The sequence below is a fragment of the Lissotriton vulgaris genome, chromosome 5 (assembly GCF_964263255.1).
Source record: "Lissotriton vulgaris chromosome 5, aLisVul1.2, whole genome shotgun sequence".
Classification (NCBI taxonomy): domain Eukaryota; kingdom Metazoa; phylum Chordata; class Amphibia; order Caudata; family Salamandridae; genus Lissotriton; species Lissotriton vulgaris.
In genome coordinates this window covers 347664881-347681154 of record NC_141693.1, presented here as the reverse complement: position 1 = coordinate 347681154, position 16274 = coordinate 347664881, and the positions used below count along the sequence as shown (strand labels likewise).

The following is a 16274-nucleotide window of genomic DNA, read 5'->3' as shown; positions in this document are numbered from 1 at the left end:
ACTATCACAGGGAAGCTAATGTGACTTCAGTGACATATGTATGATTACAGAGAGATGTGACCAGCAGTCTGCGAGACAAGTTGTATACACATATAGTGAGAAAGAAAGAAGTGGATTCTGGGAGGAAAAGGATTTTTAAAATGTATAATTTTTTCTTGATCCGATGAGTACACTGGTGTTATTATAATGGCCTCCTCTCTTTGCTCTCCCAGATACTGCTGCTGCTCCACCTGTAAGGATTGAGCTATCTCACGATTCTGTTGTTGAGGGGCAAACAGTGGATTTGAATTGCATTGTTGCTGGTCCGCATCGGCCAGAGGTCACATGGCATAGGGCAGGGGGAGCCCTCCCATCCAATCACCAGGTATGTTCACTTAAAGAAATTTGACAAAGGTGAATATGCAACACTTTGTATGGCCTTGTGGTCTTCTGCCCCTTTATTTTACATCCTCCTTTGGTATGATACAATGATGATGCCTGTAATGGAATGCCAGCATTTATTTATTTATTCACTGGCATGTCTTTCAAAGACACCCCTCTCATGGAAGCAGCCTGAAATTAAGTAGGTACCATTCATGTACCCCTTGACAAGAGTGCTAATGTTTGAGGGGGAGTCAAATCTGATCTGCAGAAAGGTTAGTGATTAGTATAGTAAGGCTCTGAGGAACTCTTTATTTTTCTTAGTGGGGCTTCAAAGGGACCAGTTTTAGCTTGTCTGACCTAACATGTAAAAGTTATCAGTCTCCAGAGAGGTCTGTTCACTACTTCTCAGATCCAAGCAGTTTGTATGGGGGTGGGGACCCATATGATCAACCCACGGGCAGAGGATAATCCATGGGAGGACTGCAGGGTCAACCCCTCCCTTTGAGGATCACAAAATAAAGCCTTAATCAGCAAAACCATCAGTTTCATGCTGAACTATTTGTCACTTCAAGAGCACACTCCACACTCAGAGCAACAGCCTTCCATCCTGAGGGTCAAACAGTAGTCCTGGGCATGCCTTTTGGTTTCATCAACTTGTTAGAAAACATGGATGAGGTCATCCAAGGTCTTAAGATGGACATGGATAGAGCAAAGGCATTAGGCCTTTTACAATACTGTATATCTGGTTTGTCTCATTTCCATGGCTAACGAATATTCCAGAATTACAGGCGAGGATTCAACCAACCAATATTGAAGTCAGTCGAGTCTACTATCCCCAAAGACACCCCGAGTATATGGTACTTTTTGTACTCAGGCCTTCATTTTAAATATCACTTATCCAGCACTGATCGTGCCACCACTACAGTGACAAAGTGAAAGCATGACTAGGCCTTCCACCACAGCCTAGCATCTCAGTTTTAAATCTTTCATTTCGATCTAGTGAAATGAACCCTTTGCCAGGTTTAAACCACCATTTGTAATACCTATAAGTCACCTCTAAGGTAGGCCCTACCTGCCCATGATATTTAAATAGTTGGACTTGTGTTCGTAAGCATTACATGTCCTGGCAGTGAAACATCTCCAAAGTTGTTTTGCACTGTGGCCAGGCTGGTTCTCCTATAGAAAAGCGCTGGGTTATAACACATGATAATGTATAACTTCGGTTTGGAGCTAGCTAGACCCATGATTCACGTTTTAACTAGCATTTAAAACGCAATGTGATGGTAGTCAGATTTTAAATTTCTATTTGGAAAATGGCACTTACAGAAAGTTTATGAAAAGTGATGTACGGAATGCTTGAATTCTTAACCCCTGTTAATTACTCTGGGCTGCAGCCCAGTTTATTTTGCATACCATGCCATCTCTGTTCTGACCCAGCCAATGCAAATCAGTCCTGACACTGCTCCAGTGGGAAGTCAAGCCCGAACTACCAGGCCAGGTCCTCCCTGACCCAGAACACAAGAAACCTAAGACTGGTTTCACCCTGATTAGGACTCATCCGCTGAGAATGTCTTGGTTGCAGTTAGTGTGCACAGGACACGCATCTGGGCATACTAATCCCACTTAGGGTGTGTAAGGAAATGCCTCTTTTTGTATGGTTACCCATTAGCTTTTTGACTGAGTCTGCGGGTTTTTCGACTCAGAGTGCGTTGAGGCCTGCTAACCAAACCTCAGTGGCCGTGCCATGACCCAAAAGTGTTTGTCAAATTGGCAGTACTCAGTTGGAAATGGCTAACTTACCTGCTACCCTGGAGGCCCCCCAAGTATAACAAGTGTACACTCCCCCACCCCCCACCGTCCGCCACTGCAGACTGGTACAGCAGTCGTGCACTGGTAGCCCAACTTTGCCATTGAAAGCAATGGCAACCCTTTCCCATCGACGTGTGTAAGGCACCGTTCTGGCAGGCGTACCGAGCCTTAAAGGTAGAGTGTGACATATGAGACAGGCCGGACAAAGCCTAATGACAGTTTTTACTGTGGAAAGGCCTGGCTGCCCAATTGGCGACTACAGTTTACACACTGACCCCCTCAACTGTACTAACTCCTAAACAGTGTGACCAAAGTTGGCACTCCAAGGTATCAAATAACTCATTACATTAAGCCAGACTTGTATCTCAAGCTGAAATTAATGCAAATTGTTGCAGTTTGCAGCTTCAGCAAAGCTGCTACTTTACTGCCTTTAAAACTACTGTGCCCTCCCCGGGCACACGTGGAGCCTGCTATGTTAGGAGAACAATGAGAAATTGCAGGGAAGGGAGGTGTCACCACCCTCCTGCAGGAAGCCACTTGGGTCTTAGCCCCAAAAGGAGTCTTCAAAGGTGAAGCCGCCTTTGAAGGGCAGATGCATAACACCAGGAAAGTGGGCTTCCCCATTGTTGAGGTAGACCGGCTGGCACGTGAAGCAGAGAGGGGAAACCAGTTGCCAACTCTGTTTCCAAAGGGACTTTTAGCCCTGAGGTAGCCACACCTCGGGGTTTGGCCATGGAGGTCTGAACACCAAGAAAGGAGTCCTGCCACCTTGGTAGTGGGCAGAATGGTTCATCCTGGGATAGACCGATGCCACACTCCACAGGAAGTGGTCACCAGGTGGGAGAGAACCTGGTAGCCCATTGATTATTGACCGCATCCTGTGGATAATGGGGGTACTACTGGCACCCAGACCTCTGATCTCGACCAACTTGGAAGAAGGACCGAAGGAGGACTGCTCTCCTGCACCGAGGAACCAGCAAAGGGAGGCTGCACTGACAAGGCCTGCACCTGGTGGCTAGGAAAGAGCAGAACTACTCAGGAAGAAGCTATCTCCAGAGCCCAGTCTAGCCAAGATCACTCCAAGGGGGAGTCGAGTGGCCTCCTGTTCACACCACAGACACACAAGCTGAAAAAGCCGTCTGGGAGCAAGTTGGTAGCCCAAAGTCTTCAAGCTGCTACCACCACCATGCAGCACCAAGGACCAAGACCTGATTCACAGAGTTGGACCCGAGTTTGCTGATCTCTGAAGTGCTGTTGGAGAGTTTCTTAGACCCTCAAAAGTTGAGTTATCAACTCTAGAAGAATTGGCATGTGGCCATGACAACTGGTGATGGTAGTCCTATAGCGACTCGAATTTGGACAGATTGGTGAGGACATCGTGGGACATCAACCCTATAGCCAGGACCCCCTCACCATCTTCGTGGACCTAGGAATCCTTGCAGGAAGACCCCCTATCGACTGCATTGCATCCATAGTGTCCTTAGAGCATCTTCAGCATCCTTCATCCCTTGCATCAGGACCACTACAAAGGAATTCACTGCAACACTTAAAGTTCCTGGAACTGTTGAAGGACCGCTTCTCCTGTGAACATAACTGTTCTTGAGGGCCTTGCTGGTGCCCCTGACTAAGTTGGTCACCCCAATTACTTCTAACTGACCTCATTGACACTTAAGGTTTCTTTGAAAAAGTTCCTAAGGGCCTCTTACACTCAATGTGGGAGGACCTCTGTACTGCAGTTACCCATTGCAGGGCCCCGTCATGAGTGAGCACCACCAGACCCCCCCCCCCCACCAATTTGTTGACTTTGCCAAGGCTTGTTCATGGCTGAGTGAAATTGTTCTGATTTATTATTTCTTGTAAGATCTCTAAACCCAGATCTATGTGTATAGAAAGTGTGAATTTCTTTCACTAAGCCTCTAGTAGCCCTTTCTGAGATAATCCCCAACTGTCACCTAGCAGCCTCCTTGGAGGTGTGAATTTTTCTCAGAAAAGGGAACAAAAGGGCCTTGGTTTGAGTAGGTTTGACATCCTCCTTACAGGATAGCCTGGGGTGATGTGGCCACCTACTGTACAAGCTTCAAAGGGGCAGCCCCTGTCACAGGCAAATGTAACTCACACTTAGTCCTGCCACTTCCTAAATAGCCTGAGTGGCACCAATGTAAGTGGGGGGCATGTCCTAGGACTGGTTTTGCAGGGGAAGTTGCTTATTATAGTGCACATAACTTAGAGACGTGCCCCTATATCTGACCCCAGGGAAAGATGATTGTCATATTGGATTTTGGTGGAGCAGAGCACTGTGTAATCTTATTGGTTAGGTATTCACCTCCACCCTCAAACTAGTACTGGGCATAAAAGTTGCACCCCTAACTACCTTCCTCAAAACAGTGTTGGAACTGTAAAAAACAGGAGGGCTACATCTGTGGAACCATAGGGCTGTAACTTAGAAGAAGAAGCTCCCACTTGAGCCCAGGACAGAAGAGTGAAATCCACGGGCTAGATGGCTAGCCTCTTCTTAAGCTCCAGGAACACAAAAGATTCAAGAAGCCTGCAGCAAAGAAAAGCTCAGCTGACCAGTTCCAACCGCATTTGCCTTGTACCCTGCTGATGGCTTAGGGGAGATTGAGTCCTAGTTCATCAAGTGGTGCCCAAATGGTCCTGGACCCTTGGCCGGTGTCAGAGTGTACTTTCTGCCCCTGAAGATTGCAAAAGTTGATACTTGGATACCCACAGTTGATGCTTTGCATTTTGTGACTCTAGTAAACTCGAAATCTTCTACAATCATATCTCCAGTTCCCCTGAGGAGATTTTTGTTGTCTATTGACCTAATGTTTAAAGTCAAGTAACCTAACTGGACCCAATACAGAATAGTGAGTGCTCACACTCCCCCTAACTAATACTCCACTTTTTCACACAATCCTCCAAAAGAAGCTGCTTCTTATTCAGTCTATTCCCCCATTGTCATTAAGAACTGTAATGTAAATGTTTGGAAGGATGCCATCATGTAAACCAATTGTCCCACATGTCGGATTATGCATGCACCGACTCCAGCAGCGCTGGACTAGTGGGCACAAGTGGAGGATTTGCTTGATGATTGAATCGTGATAAAAGCCAGCACTCTGTATTGGTGGAACACTAACAACCTATGAGGCAGGCCTTTCTTGGACTTCCTTCTACAGGCGAACATTACTTCTAACATATCACTTATAGAATGGGGTTCATATCTTGGTGACATAACTCTGCTGGGTACATGGACTTGTCTCCAGTAGAGCAGACACAACACCTATCTTTCCTTGGCTCTCAAAGCCTTTTATACAGTTATCTGGGTAGTCCCTATAAAGTTCAACAAGATGACTGCAGCGTACAACATACAAAAGCAGGTGGGCACGTGTTCTCTTCTGCTGCCTACCCTTGTACAACAGACTGGGTTATTTCTCACAACATACAGCTCCAGTGGAACACCTATCGAGAGTAGACAATGACTTTGTGGAATGGCTAAGAAGGACACATCTGCAAGTCCGCAAGGAGGAGCTTCATACTCTAGTTCTACAGCACTACTTTAACAGGTGGGGGTCCAGCTATCAACCTAGTCTGCACTCATTATAAAAGTTTAATGTCCAAGCTTTGCCCCCAGGTACCCACACCCATGGACTATTGTTAGTGCTCGACAGGTGAGATGGTCAGGGTTATTTGCATAGGATTTTCATCCTCTTCCACTCAACCCAAATGTGGGTAGGGTGGCCACATGTGGAGTGAGTAAGACATGAGGCAAGATATAATGACCCTCATTCTAGTAGCACCAACCAGGGTCAGTCAACCATCATACTCAACACGGTTAGAGATGCTCATTCCCCTGTAGGAAAGTTCCTGTTTTTGACATGGTCAATCCCACTTTTTGCTTGGTATTTGTGCTTTTTTTGTTGAAGTGCACCAGGGTCCATGCACCTTCCCACTTCCCCACATCTGGGCAGTGATAGCATATGTTTTCTCTTTCGCTAGCTACAATGCACAGGGAACTTGTAAATTTACAGATACACTCCACTCTCACCTTTACCCTCCTGTACAGAAAACGATATAGGAGTGAAGTTGATGTGCAATGTAAAGTAAGAGAGAAGTCGCTCTATTTCTCGTTACACAAAGTTTCTTCAAAGAAACCCCTTGTAATGTTCAGACCCAACACTCTGCAGGAATGCGTGAATCTACAGCACTACACCCTGCGAACAGATACTTAGAGGGCAAGTAACATATTCCTTTCTGTGGATCCCTGGCCCATAGGCTTTTTCTTAATCTCTGAAATACACACTCTTGTTCTTTAAGTCTCTTGATTTTTCCTACCAATAGAAATAGGTTAACTTGACTTCTGGTCATGTTAATGGATGATCACATATAAGAGCTGAAGCCATAGTCCGAATAAAGCTAGAGCTTGTGATCCTTTTGTTATATTGAATATTCCATTTTGCAAAGTGCTGTCAAGAGTGTGGCTTAATGGTTTCTCACCAAGCAGGATGTGGTCTTCCATATTGGGATGAACCCAGGAAGTGTTTTTGGCTCCATTTATATCACAGCCTTGCTCTATAAACTGTGGGTTCAACACTTTTACCAATCCATTTTAACATCTGTGTTCTGCTTTTTGTTTGCCTCATCCAGTATCCTGAATTCCATTGTTTTCTTCTATGCCAATAACACTTTGTTACTGCTATTTTTGCATGGGAAGCTTGGTGTCCTCATAATAAAGTTTAAACTGAGCATCTCTCCTGCTAGCTGGAAGAACCATCATCTCTTACTAAATATCGGTTGCAGCAGTTGTTGGCTCTGAGGAACTTTATAACTTCGCTCCTTGGCACTCAGACGTAGGTATCTGCCAGTGCTGAGGGTGTTGATTGTTTGATGTTCGTTATCTTGCAACCTTACAACAAGGGCTCCTGACCACAGAAGCAGATAAAAGGCAGTTTCTAATTATAGCTGAAAGGGTGGCTGATGCCTTGTCTAATGCAGGGATTGTTGGAGTGTATTTTCAGGGACAATAGTTTTCATGCTCCATCATAAGTACAATTTTTATTTAAAGGATGTACTCTCTCCTTCTACCTCAGTTGCCTAAATAGTATTTGTTACGGGTTAATTTCTAGTCCACTTGTCCTTTATTCCTCTTCAGGTCTCGGGCTCCCACCTTCGCATTCTCCAGGCCACCCCTGCTGACTCTGGCATTTACATCTGTCGCACAAGCAGTGGCTCCATTATCCATGAGGCCACCATCAATCTCTCCATCACAGGATCCTCCCAAAGTGAGTCAAATTTCTGCATTTGTCTTTTGATAGGAGGGTGTCAAGGGTATTCTATGTGATGTTGGAATGTGGCAAAGTGTATGAAATCAGTGGAGTGGAGGAAAGTAGGATTTCCAATGCTGCAGCCGCATTTTCTGTAGAATAGGTTTGATTGCAAGTTTTGGGGTGATACATATGAAAATAATGTCTTTCATATGTATGGCAATAATAGTCCATGTAAATCATTGAAATCCCAAAGCCATGTTGTAGCTGTTTGCTTGTAGTGTATCCTGTTTAGATGTTAGTAAGTGGGATTGTGTTTCCAAGCATCTTCACTTGTATGAGGAAGCTAACTCACATTAAAGCATGTGGTATAAGCGATGTGATGGAAATGAGTATCTAAGATGGCCCACTGAGCCAAATACTCACCACTGACAACAGTATATATGTGGATGTATGTTTGTGAGCTGCGGGTTACAAGTTTGATTCCAGGCAAGACCCACTCAGCCTCTATACTTCAGTGGTTGGTAAATTAGTTAGAATTAATATGGGTAGTAATAATACCTTCTATTTAAAACCTCTAAAGAGAGCAAAAACGCTTTTATGATCACAATGCTTATTACTCACATTTAATAAAACCAAGAGCTATTCAGGCAGGACTCGTAGGCAATGTTAGTCATATATCCAGTTAACCTACCCATGTTCTGCCAGCTTCAAGTCACCGTCCTATAATGAGATCTACTAATTTGCCTATAATACAGTCAAAAAAGTATATATTGTCTTGCATTCACTGGGATGTATGATGTTGGAAGATATGGGATTATGATGGTACATGAGGCCTGTAATTTGTGTTTGACATAAGTGTGTTTGTCTTAGTGCGTGGAGCCGGCTGTGGAGGTCACTTGCCATTGAAAGTTTTGTCTCTGCAGTGCATGTTTTTTCAAACAGCTATCCATTGTAACCACCTTACTTAGAATGGTGGCAGGGTAGGTCAGACTCGATCTTTTTCGATCTTTGTAGTTTCGGTTTAGACTGACTAGATAAAGTGCCACTGTGTGCGCCGACTGTGTTTGCATTTTTTGTTTGCTCTGCAACTTGCCCCCGGAAACTAAACTTAAAACTACAATCCCTTTCACAAAGCCTGCCAAACAATTCTCCCAAATGGTAAGGAATTTTGATAATCATCAACAAGTACTGCAGACGAAATACTTTGTAAAAAACCTCCAGTGGCAGTCCCTTTAGTGAAATGTAAAATAGACAATCTGTTAAGTCTAGCAAGCTCTGTTTGATTGGCGAGTCCTTTGTATACAAAGGAAGTAAATAAGCTAATATAGTAAGAGAGACTACATTGACACCTATGTGACAAATGATGTTAAATCATTGAGGCACTACTGAAGTGTGAAATTGTGTGTGTTTGAGATTAGATAGCTTTCTTTAAGGTAGCAGAGGTGTAAAGCCATTAGCATACATTGACATACATAAAGAAGTTGATGCGTCTTATTCTAACTTTGTATATGCATTCAGGAACGAATAAGCTCCACATTAGATTATAAGTCTCTAAATTGAAGAATTAATTCAGATTCATGAGGACAATGTGGGGCTCTTTGAAGCGTTTGATTCTAATAAGGTTTAGCATCATTAACACCAGGTGTGATCTGGTGGAAAGAAAACGTCAGAGAATGGAAATGACTCAAAATAGTATATGCTGATTGGGGAAGGGGTTGGACATGTAAGGAGAACAAGTTCAGACTGCTAAAGCCCCTGCTAGAATATAGGAAGAGAATGTGCTACTCAGACCTTCTCACTGCTCTTCCAGATACTGGCATCATTCCACCTCTTCGGATCGAGTCCTCTCATGAGTCTGTTGTTGAAGGGCAAACTGTGGAGTTGAATTGCATTGTTTCGGGTCAACTTCGGCCAGCCGTCACTTGGCATAGAGCAGGTCACCCTCTTTCGCTCAATCATCAGGTAAGTAAAGTGTTAATTGCTGGATTTCTGAGTGCTTATTGTTGAAACCCTATGACACTATGAACCCGTTTTGATACCACAACATTACTAATATTTAAAGCACTTTGCAATTAACAGAATTGTATGTGGCACTGGTGATGGTGTGGATCTCTTTCCAGGTTGTTGGTCACTTTGTAGTCTCTCAGCACATTCTTGTAGCGGTTTCATAAATCATACAACCTAAATAGTGAAACTGAATTGTAATTGAATGTGTATCCACACACATAGTTTCATTTAGTGTTTTCCATTTGAGCATGTTATTGTTCCAATGAAAGGGCCGCCTCTCTTTTGGATTCCTCTCCGCCCATAGTCCCCAAACTGATTCTACTCTAAAAATACTCTGATAGCCTTTTCCCTCCCACTGGGCCTCAGCAAATCTGTCCTGTGAATAACCCAAAAACAGCTGTTGAATGTTACCAATATTTAAGGCTTTCAAGGGTCCTAGCCAGAAGAACAGATACCATTGTCCAGAGAGGTGTGGTTTCTAACAGTCTCCTGGTCATGCCAGGAGGTGAACTAGCTTAAATGGAACATTTGCTTGTGCAGCATCAAGATGGCTAAATCATTGAATCTCTATTTAGAGATTGAATCTTCTTCGAGCTAGTCTATTACTCAAGGCATCTGTTTGTAAAACTCTCCCTCAGGAGGTCCCCAACCTCATACCTACTCCTTTTCGTCTTCCTAGAAGGCTATGTGAGAATCCTACCTTTCTCCCCGGAAATCTCCCCAGCTGCTGGTCTGCTTACACTGTCAAGCAGTTGTGCTACTAACTCAACTTTGTAATCGGTTTAAATGTTGTACTCTGATACCAGAATATTGTGTGGTAAAATTGAATCCTATTTTAATTGCTCCTTTCCAAAGGACTGCCTTCTATTCATGATATTATCTATGTTCAGGTCCACGTGGAGCTTACTTCCTTGCAAACATACTGGCCTGGAGAGGAGCAACCTAAAAATGAAAATGCCTCATTTTACTTTGCATATTTGAAGCAGCAATAGATTTAAAGCCTGACCTTCCTGTGTGATATTACTTTTACCCCAAATGTCAAAAACAATTTGCAAAATGAAGGAAGGGCAAATAAGTGCAATTTAATTGATAACATTTTTAGCTATTTGTAGTCCCCTTTAATCAGGAGATCTGGGGTGCAGGTGCAGCCTTGAAACATTCACCTACTCCCAATGTAAAATGTTCACAGCAAGTGAAGTTTCTACTCCATTCGTTAGAGTTCCATGGGATGTACTGTTACCCTTTTCTAGTTGTGTGCTAGAAATGGTGACTAGGATGTTTATTTGTGACCCCAGTATTAAAAGGAAATGTAGAGAAATTTGTGGGATCATTTGGTTTTCCAAAGTCCCAAATAAAGGCAATTAAATGATTTAATGTTGAATCCATGTGATTGACTTAGCTTTGAGAGAACATTAGAAGTCTTGGGTCTCACTCTTTTTTCTAGCTCATTCCCTAACCCCCGTTTCAAACTTGTTCTTCTACAGGTCTTGGGTTCTCGTCTCAGAATCCTCCAGGCTTCCCCAGCAGACTCTGGCGAGTACATCTGTCGTGCAGTCAGCAGCTTAGGCACCCAGCAGGCCTCAGTTATTGTCTCCATCACTAGTCCTAACCAAGGTGAGTTTTGGGTCACATTAGATTAGTGTATACATTTCTTTCATTTGGGGTCAATTTAGTTCCATTTATGAATATGCTTTAACTTATTGCTTTGCGTTGTGTCCCTTAAGGGACAAGTTTGTCGTGTACAGACAGTAGACGTTCACATTTACTCCCTAGAAGCATTTTGGAAACTGCTCTTTACCTCTCCCAAAAATGTTTTTATTAATTTAGTTTTACTTTATTTCCATATTTTTTCTTTAAAATACTTGACGAGCATGCAGTGTAACAAACCCTTAAAGCCCCTTCAACCCCTAGCGTCACTAGATGTACAAGTGATGAAAAAATTAGCCAATAAATTAATTATAACTTTCCTTCTTTGTGCTTTTCTAGAATCTAGCTTTGTTCCTGGCGTGAGGATTGAGTCTTCTTCAGAAACCATAGTGGAGGGTCAAACTGTGGAACTGAATTGCATTGTTACTGGGCAGTCCACACCGACAATAACATGGCACAGGGCGGGGGGTGCCCTTGCTTCCAACCACCAGGTATGCCATTTTGAAGTGATGCAATAACGCAGTGGTGGTTGGGGTGGTTGTTTGCAACTGCTAAATACATAGTAGCTGCTACAAATTGTTATACCAATCATGCTGCTGTTAAGGCTACAAGTGTAAAATTTTAATCAATGACACATTTTGTAACTGCCTACTTTAATGAAAGAGTCTGCTGTAAAGGTGATGAAATTGATATATAGTAGGGTTTTCTGAAGGATAATTCTAACTGCAGACTTTATTCATAACCTTCTAATAGCAATGCTCCTGCCCTCTGTTAGATGAGCCCTATGAGATTCTACCTGTAAGTGATCGAGCAGAGACTCCTATAAGAACCATCCATCACGGCATACCAACAGAGTCAAGGATGCACTCTCAGAACACCCTCAGCGGCACTAGGGCGGCTGGGTGCAGAGTGCTGAGGCCCAATGTTATCCAATGGGGGATAGGGGGCCTCTGGTTGGTGGCTGCTCACAAGCAGTGATAAATAAAAGGTGGGTAAAGGTGCACACCAATTTTCAATTACTCAGAAATATTTGTCTTTAACTAATAACACCTGTGCTATGGTACTGCTTCCGCTGTCCATTCAGATGCCTGGATATGAATGCGTAACAATCAGCAGGAAGACCTGCTGGTACCATGCACTGTTCAATGGGTTTGTAAACTACAACCCTCTTATTTAACAAAATCAATCTGAAAGAAACAGGTTAGTATTAGATTCCTTACCTTAGAATATTCCCAGGCGTCAGACTGGATCCGGAAATGTTTGCGTAGCAGTACCCTTGCGCATCGGTACGCGTCGTCTGCGGCTCCGCGTCTGACGTCGTGGGCGCTGTGATGTCGTCGGAGTACTTAGACGCCGCCTCCGCGCGCTGACGTCAGTTCTTCTTTTTTCCGCACCAGCAGCGCAGATCCAGAAAAAGTGGTACCGTAGTCACTGTTTGACTAAACTTTTTTGTGATCCCTTTTGATCCTTTTCGAGTCTTCGACTCCGAACGGTGCCGGTAGGGATGCCAGGATTCAAGCCTTGTGTGGACTGCGACCGACTGATGTCGGTCACCGACCCTCACCGCCAGTGTCTTCAATGTCTCGGCGTCTACCACGACGACAAGACCTGTCCCGACTGCCGAGCCCTGACTTCAAAAGCTTCGTGGGAGCGGTCCCGCAAGCGGCTTGAGCTCCGGCAGTGGCCCCGTGCCGCGAGAGCTCCCGGTTCGGACGGAGGTCGAGGGACCGGTCGCGGAGCCATCATAGCTCCAGGAGTCGACATCATTCTTCAGGCTCGAAGTCGTCCGGTAAGCACAAGAAGTCGAAGAGACGTCATCGCTCTTCCGACTACCCCTGACGCTCGCGCGACGCGGCCGGGTGTTCGGGTGACACCGCCCACGCGGCTCCGACGGAGTAGCTGGCGTCGCGACCTGCCCCATACCCTCCGGTCCCTGGTCAGCAAGCGACGCTGGAGGAGGTCGACCGCTTCCTCGTGGCCATGAGGTCCTCTCTCCTCAGATGGGCTCCGCGGTGCCTTCGGGCCCAGCGGACCCGTCTGGTGGCCCTAGTGGGTCGGGTGCTTCGGCCCCGACGCCGGCGGGTGCTTCAGCCCAGACGCCTTCGGGCCCTGCGCTTCTGTATCCGCCTTCCCCGATGCCTCCCTCGATCCGGTTCCGGCATCGGAACGGCGCCGCTGGGCTCCGCTTTCGACGCCACTTGGAGAGTTTAACTTCAATGAACCGGCCCCATCTTTTGACAACCCTGAATTTCAGGACATGGGTGATGAGGGGTCTGAGGACCCTCTGATAAGAGGACTGGGCAGGTGAACTTGGGGATGCCAGTGGTCCGGACACTTCGCCAGACACTGGTTTTGTCTCACCCCCTACCGTGGCTACGGAGGAGGGGGCAACCTTCAGTGTGGTGTTGACACGGGCGGCCAAGGCCTTGGGCCTTGAGCTCCCCGTCCCGGCCGTGAGGACTAACCTCCTCACTGAGGTCCATAAACCGCAGTCAAGCTCGGCCGAGCCTCTGCTGCCATTTAATGAGGCCTTGACTGACGTTTATTTATTTATTTATTTATTTATTTATGGGATTTTTAATGCGCAACTAATACCCTAGGGTGTCTAGGCGCATTGAGACGCTCTAGGATACACAAAATTCAGGGCACAAACTTATTGATTGAATAACCAAGTCTTCAGGGCCTTACGAAAGGCAATGAGTGTTGGTGCTGTTTTAATATGCAAGGGGAGTGTGTTCCACAGTATGGGGGTCGCTACCAGGAAACGTCTGTCTCCCCATGTGGCCGTTCTTGTTCGGGGAACATGCAATAGGTAGCTTGCTGCTGATCTTAGATTCTTTCCAGGTTCTTTTGGGCACTTGGTCCAGGCCCGCTATAGGTGCACCTGTAGATAGGAACGTGGCCAGATGCCACCGACCGGCCCCGGGGGACCCTTGTTTGCTGTCCACCCATCCCATCCCCGAGAGCCTTGTCATCCAGGCCTCCAACTCCCAGAACGCATTCCTGTCGGCTCCACCCGATCGGGAATCCAAGAGGTATGAGCAATACGGCAAGAAGGTATTCTCCTCCCTCAGTTTGGGACTGCGTTCTTCCAACACTGCATGCCTCTTGGACCATTAAACCCACTCTGTGGGACACAGTCGCGGATGTGCTGCCACAATGCCCGGTGGAGGTCAAGGCTAAACTCGCCCAAGCCCTTGTGGAGGGTCGAGATGCAGCACGCTATTCCATCTCACTGGGCAGAGCGATGGCAACGACGCTGGCAATTCGTCGCCACGCCTGGTTGAGGTCCGCCAACTTTTCGGCCGATGTCCAGAATACCCTCATGGACATGCCGTTTGATGGCCGTCGCCTGTTTGGCGAAAAGGCAGACCATGCGCTTGAGCGCTTTAAGGACTCTAGGGCTACGGCCAAGTCCTTGGGCCTCTTGGCCCGCTCCAGCAATCGGGTGCCTTTCGCTCCTTTCGTGGCTAAGGAAGGGGCTCCCCCACACGTGCTGCCAGCCACGAACCTCCGACTACTTACCAGCACGGTGGCGGGCGTGGAAACCGCTGTGGAGGCGGTCAGGGACAACGGCGAGGCCAGTCCACACCTACCCCTGCAGCATCCGCCTCAAAACCCTCCTAGTCTGTGCTTTCAGGCCTATGTGACGCCAGTGGGGGCAGGGTTCGCCATCACCACTTCCACTGGCGCACTGTCGCATCGGACAGGTGGGTGCTGCAAATCGTCCGAAGGGGTTACTCCCTCCCCTTCGAGACAATCCCTCCAGCCATGCCACCGCAATTCCACCGCGTGTCGGGGGATCATTTGCGGCTTCTGCAGGAGGAAGTTACGGCCCTCTTGGCCAAGGGGGCCATCGAGCGCGTTCCTGGGCCAGAAGTAGGGTGTTGTTGCTACTCCCACTACTTTCTGGTACCCAAGAAGGGCAAATGGGGCCTACGCCCTATCTTGGATCTACGGGACGTCAACGGCTTCATCCGGAAGGAGAAGTTCAAAATGCTGACACTGGCTCAGGTCTTAGCTGTCCTGGACCCAGGAGACTGGATGGTAGCGTTGGACTTGCAGGACGCTTATTTCCACATCCCCGTCCTGCCAGCCCACTGGCGCTATCTGCGGTTCACGGTGGGTCACGAGCACTTTCAGTTTACCGTGCTCTCCTTCGGCCTTACCAGCGCCCCACGGGTGTTCACGAAAGTGATGGCGGTGGTTTGCAGCTCATCTGCGCAGGTTAGGGGTTTCAGTCTTCCCCTACCTCGACGACTGGTTGTTGAAGGCGGGCTCGCCCCAGACAGTCGTCAGCCACCTCCAGACGACGCCAGACCTCTTGCATCAGCTGGGGTTCTCCATCAATGTGCCGAAGTCACACCTGTGTCCCTCTCAGAAGCTCCTCTTCATCGGAGCGGTTCTGGACTCAGTGCAGTTTCGGGTTTATCCTCCCGAGCAGCGGGTTCAGGATATTCAGGCTCCGATTCCGATCTTTCAGCCTTGATCCTGAGATTCGTCAGGTTGACGCTGCGGCTTCTGGGGCTGAAGGCCTCCTGCATCCTTCTGGTGCATCACGCCAGGTGGCGGATGCGGGCTCTGTAGTGGGAACTGAAGTTTCAGTGGGCCTAGCATTAGGGCAACCTGACCGACCACGTCCTGATCGCAGAGGGCACTGCGAGACAGTTGCTGTGGTGGCTCACAGACCGCGATTGGGTCAACGGCAGATCCCTCTCCCTACCCCAACCGGAGCACATAGTAGTGACAGATGCATCCCTCCTGGGCTAGGGGGGCCCCATGGGAGAGGCGGAGATCAGAGGCCTCTGGTCTCCAGCTGAGTCCCGGCTCCATATCAACCTTCTGGAGCTGCGGGCGATCCGACTTGCACTGAAGGCATTCCTTCCTTCTGTCCAGGGAAGTGTAGTGCAGGTGTTTGCGGACAAAACCACCGCCATGTGGAACTGCAACAAACAGGGCGGGTCGGGTTGTGGACCCTTTGTCTGGAGGCTCTGTGTGTCTGGCAATGGCTGGAACACCAGGTCGTCTCCCTGGTAATTCAACACCTGGCAGGTTCCCGGAACGCCTGGGCGGACGAACTCAGCCGCCGGTGCATGATGGATCACGAATGGCGTCTGAACTCGGACGTGGCGCAAGGCCTCTTTCAGCAGTGGGGAGAGCCTTGGTTAGATCTATTCGCCACCG

The 16274-nt window shown here is 47.2% G+C and overlaps 1 protein-coding gene across 19 annotated transcripts in view; it reads left to right on the top strand.

Moving 5' to 3' along the window:
- HSPG2 (heparan sulfate proteoglycan 2) overlaps positions 1-16274 on the top strand; it is a 936289-nt gene that overhangs the window by 710357 nt on the left and 209658 nt on the right. For all 19 annotated transcript variants that reach the window (XM_086921606.1, XM_086921602.1, XM_086921600.1 and 16 more), the window contains 5 exons: positions 213-364; positions 7322-7451; positions 9247-9398; positions 10928-11057; positions 11430-11581. In XM_086921606.1, the coding sequence (XP_086777732.1) occupies positions 213-364; positions 7322-7451; positions 9247-9398; positions 10928-11057; positions 11430-11581 (716 nt within the window). The remainder of the gene's footprint in view (positions 1-212; positions 365-7321; positions 7452-9246; positions 9399-10927; positions 11058-11429; positions 11582-16274) is intronic.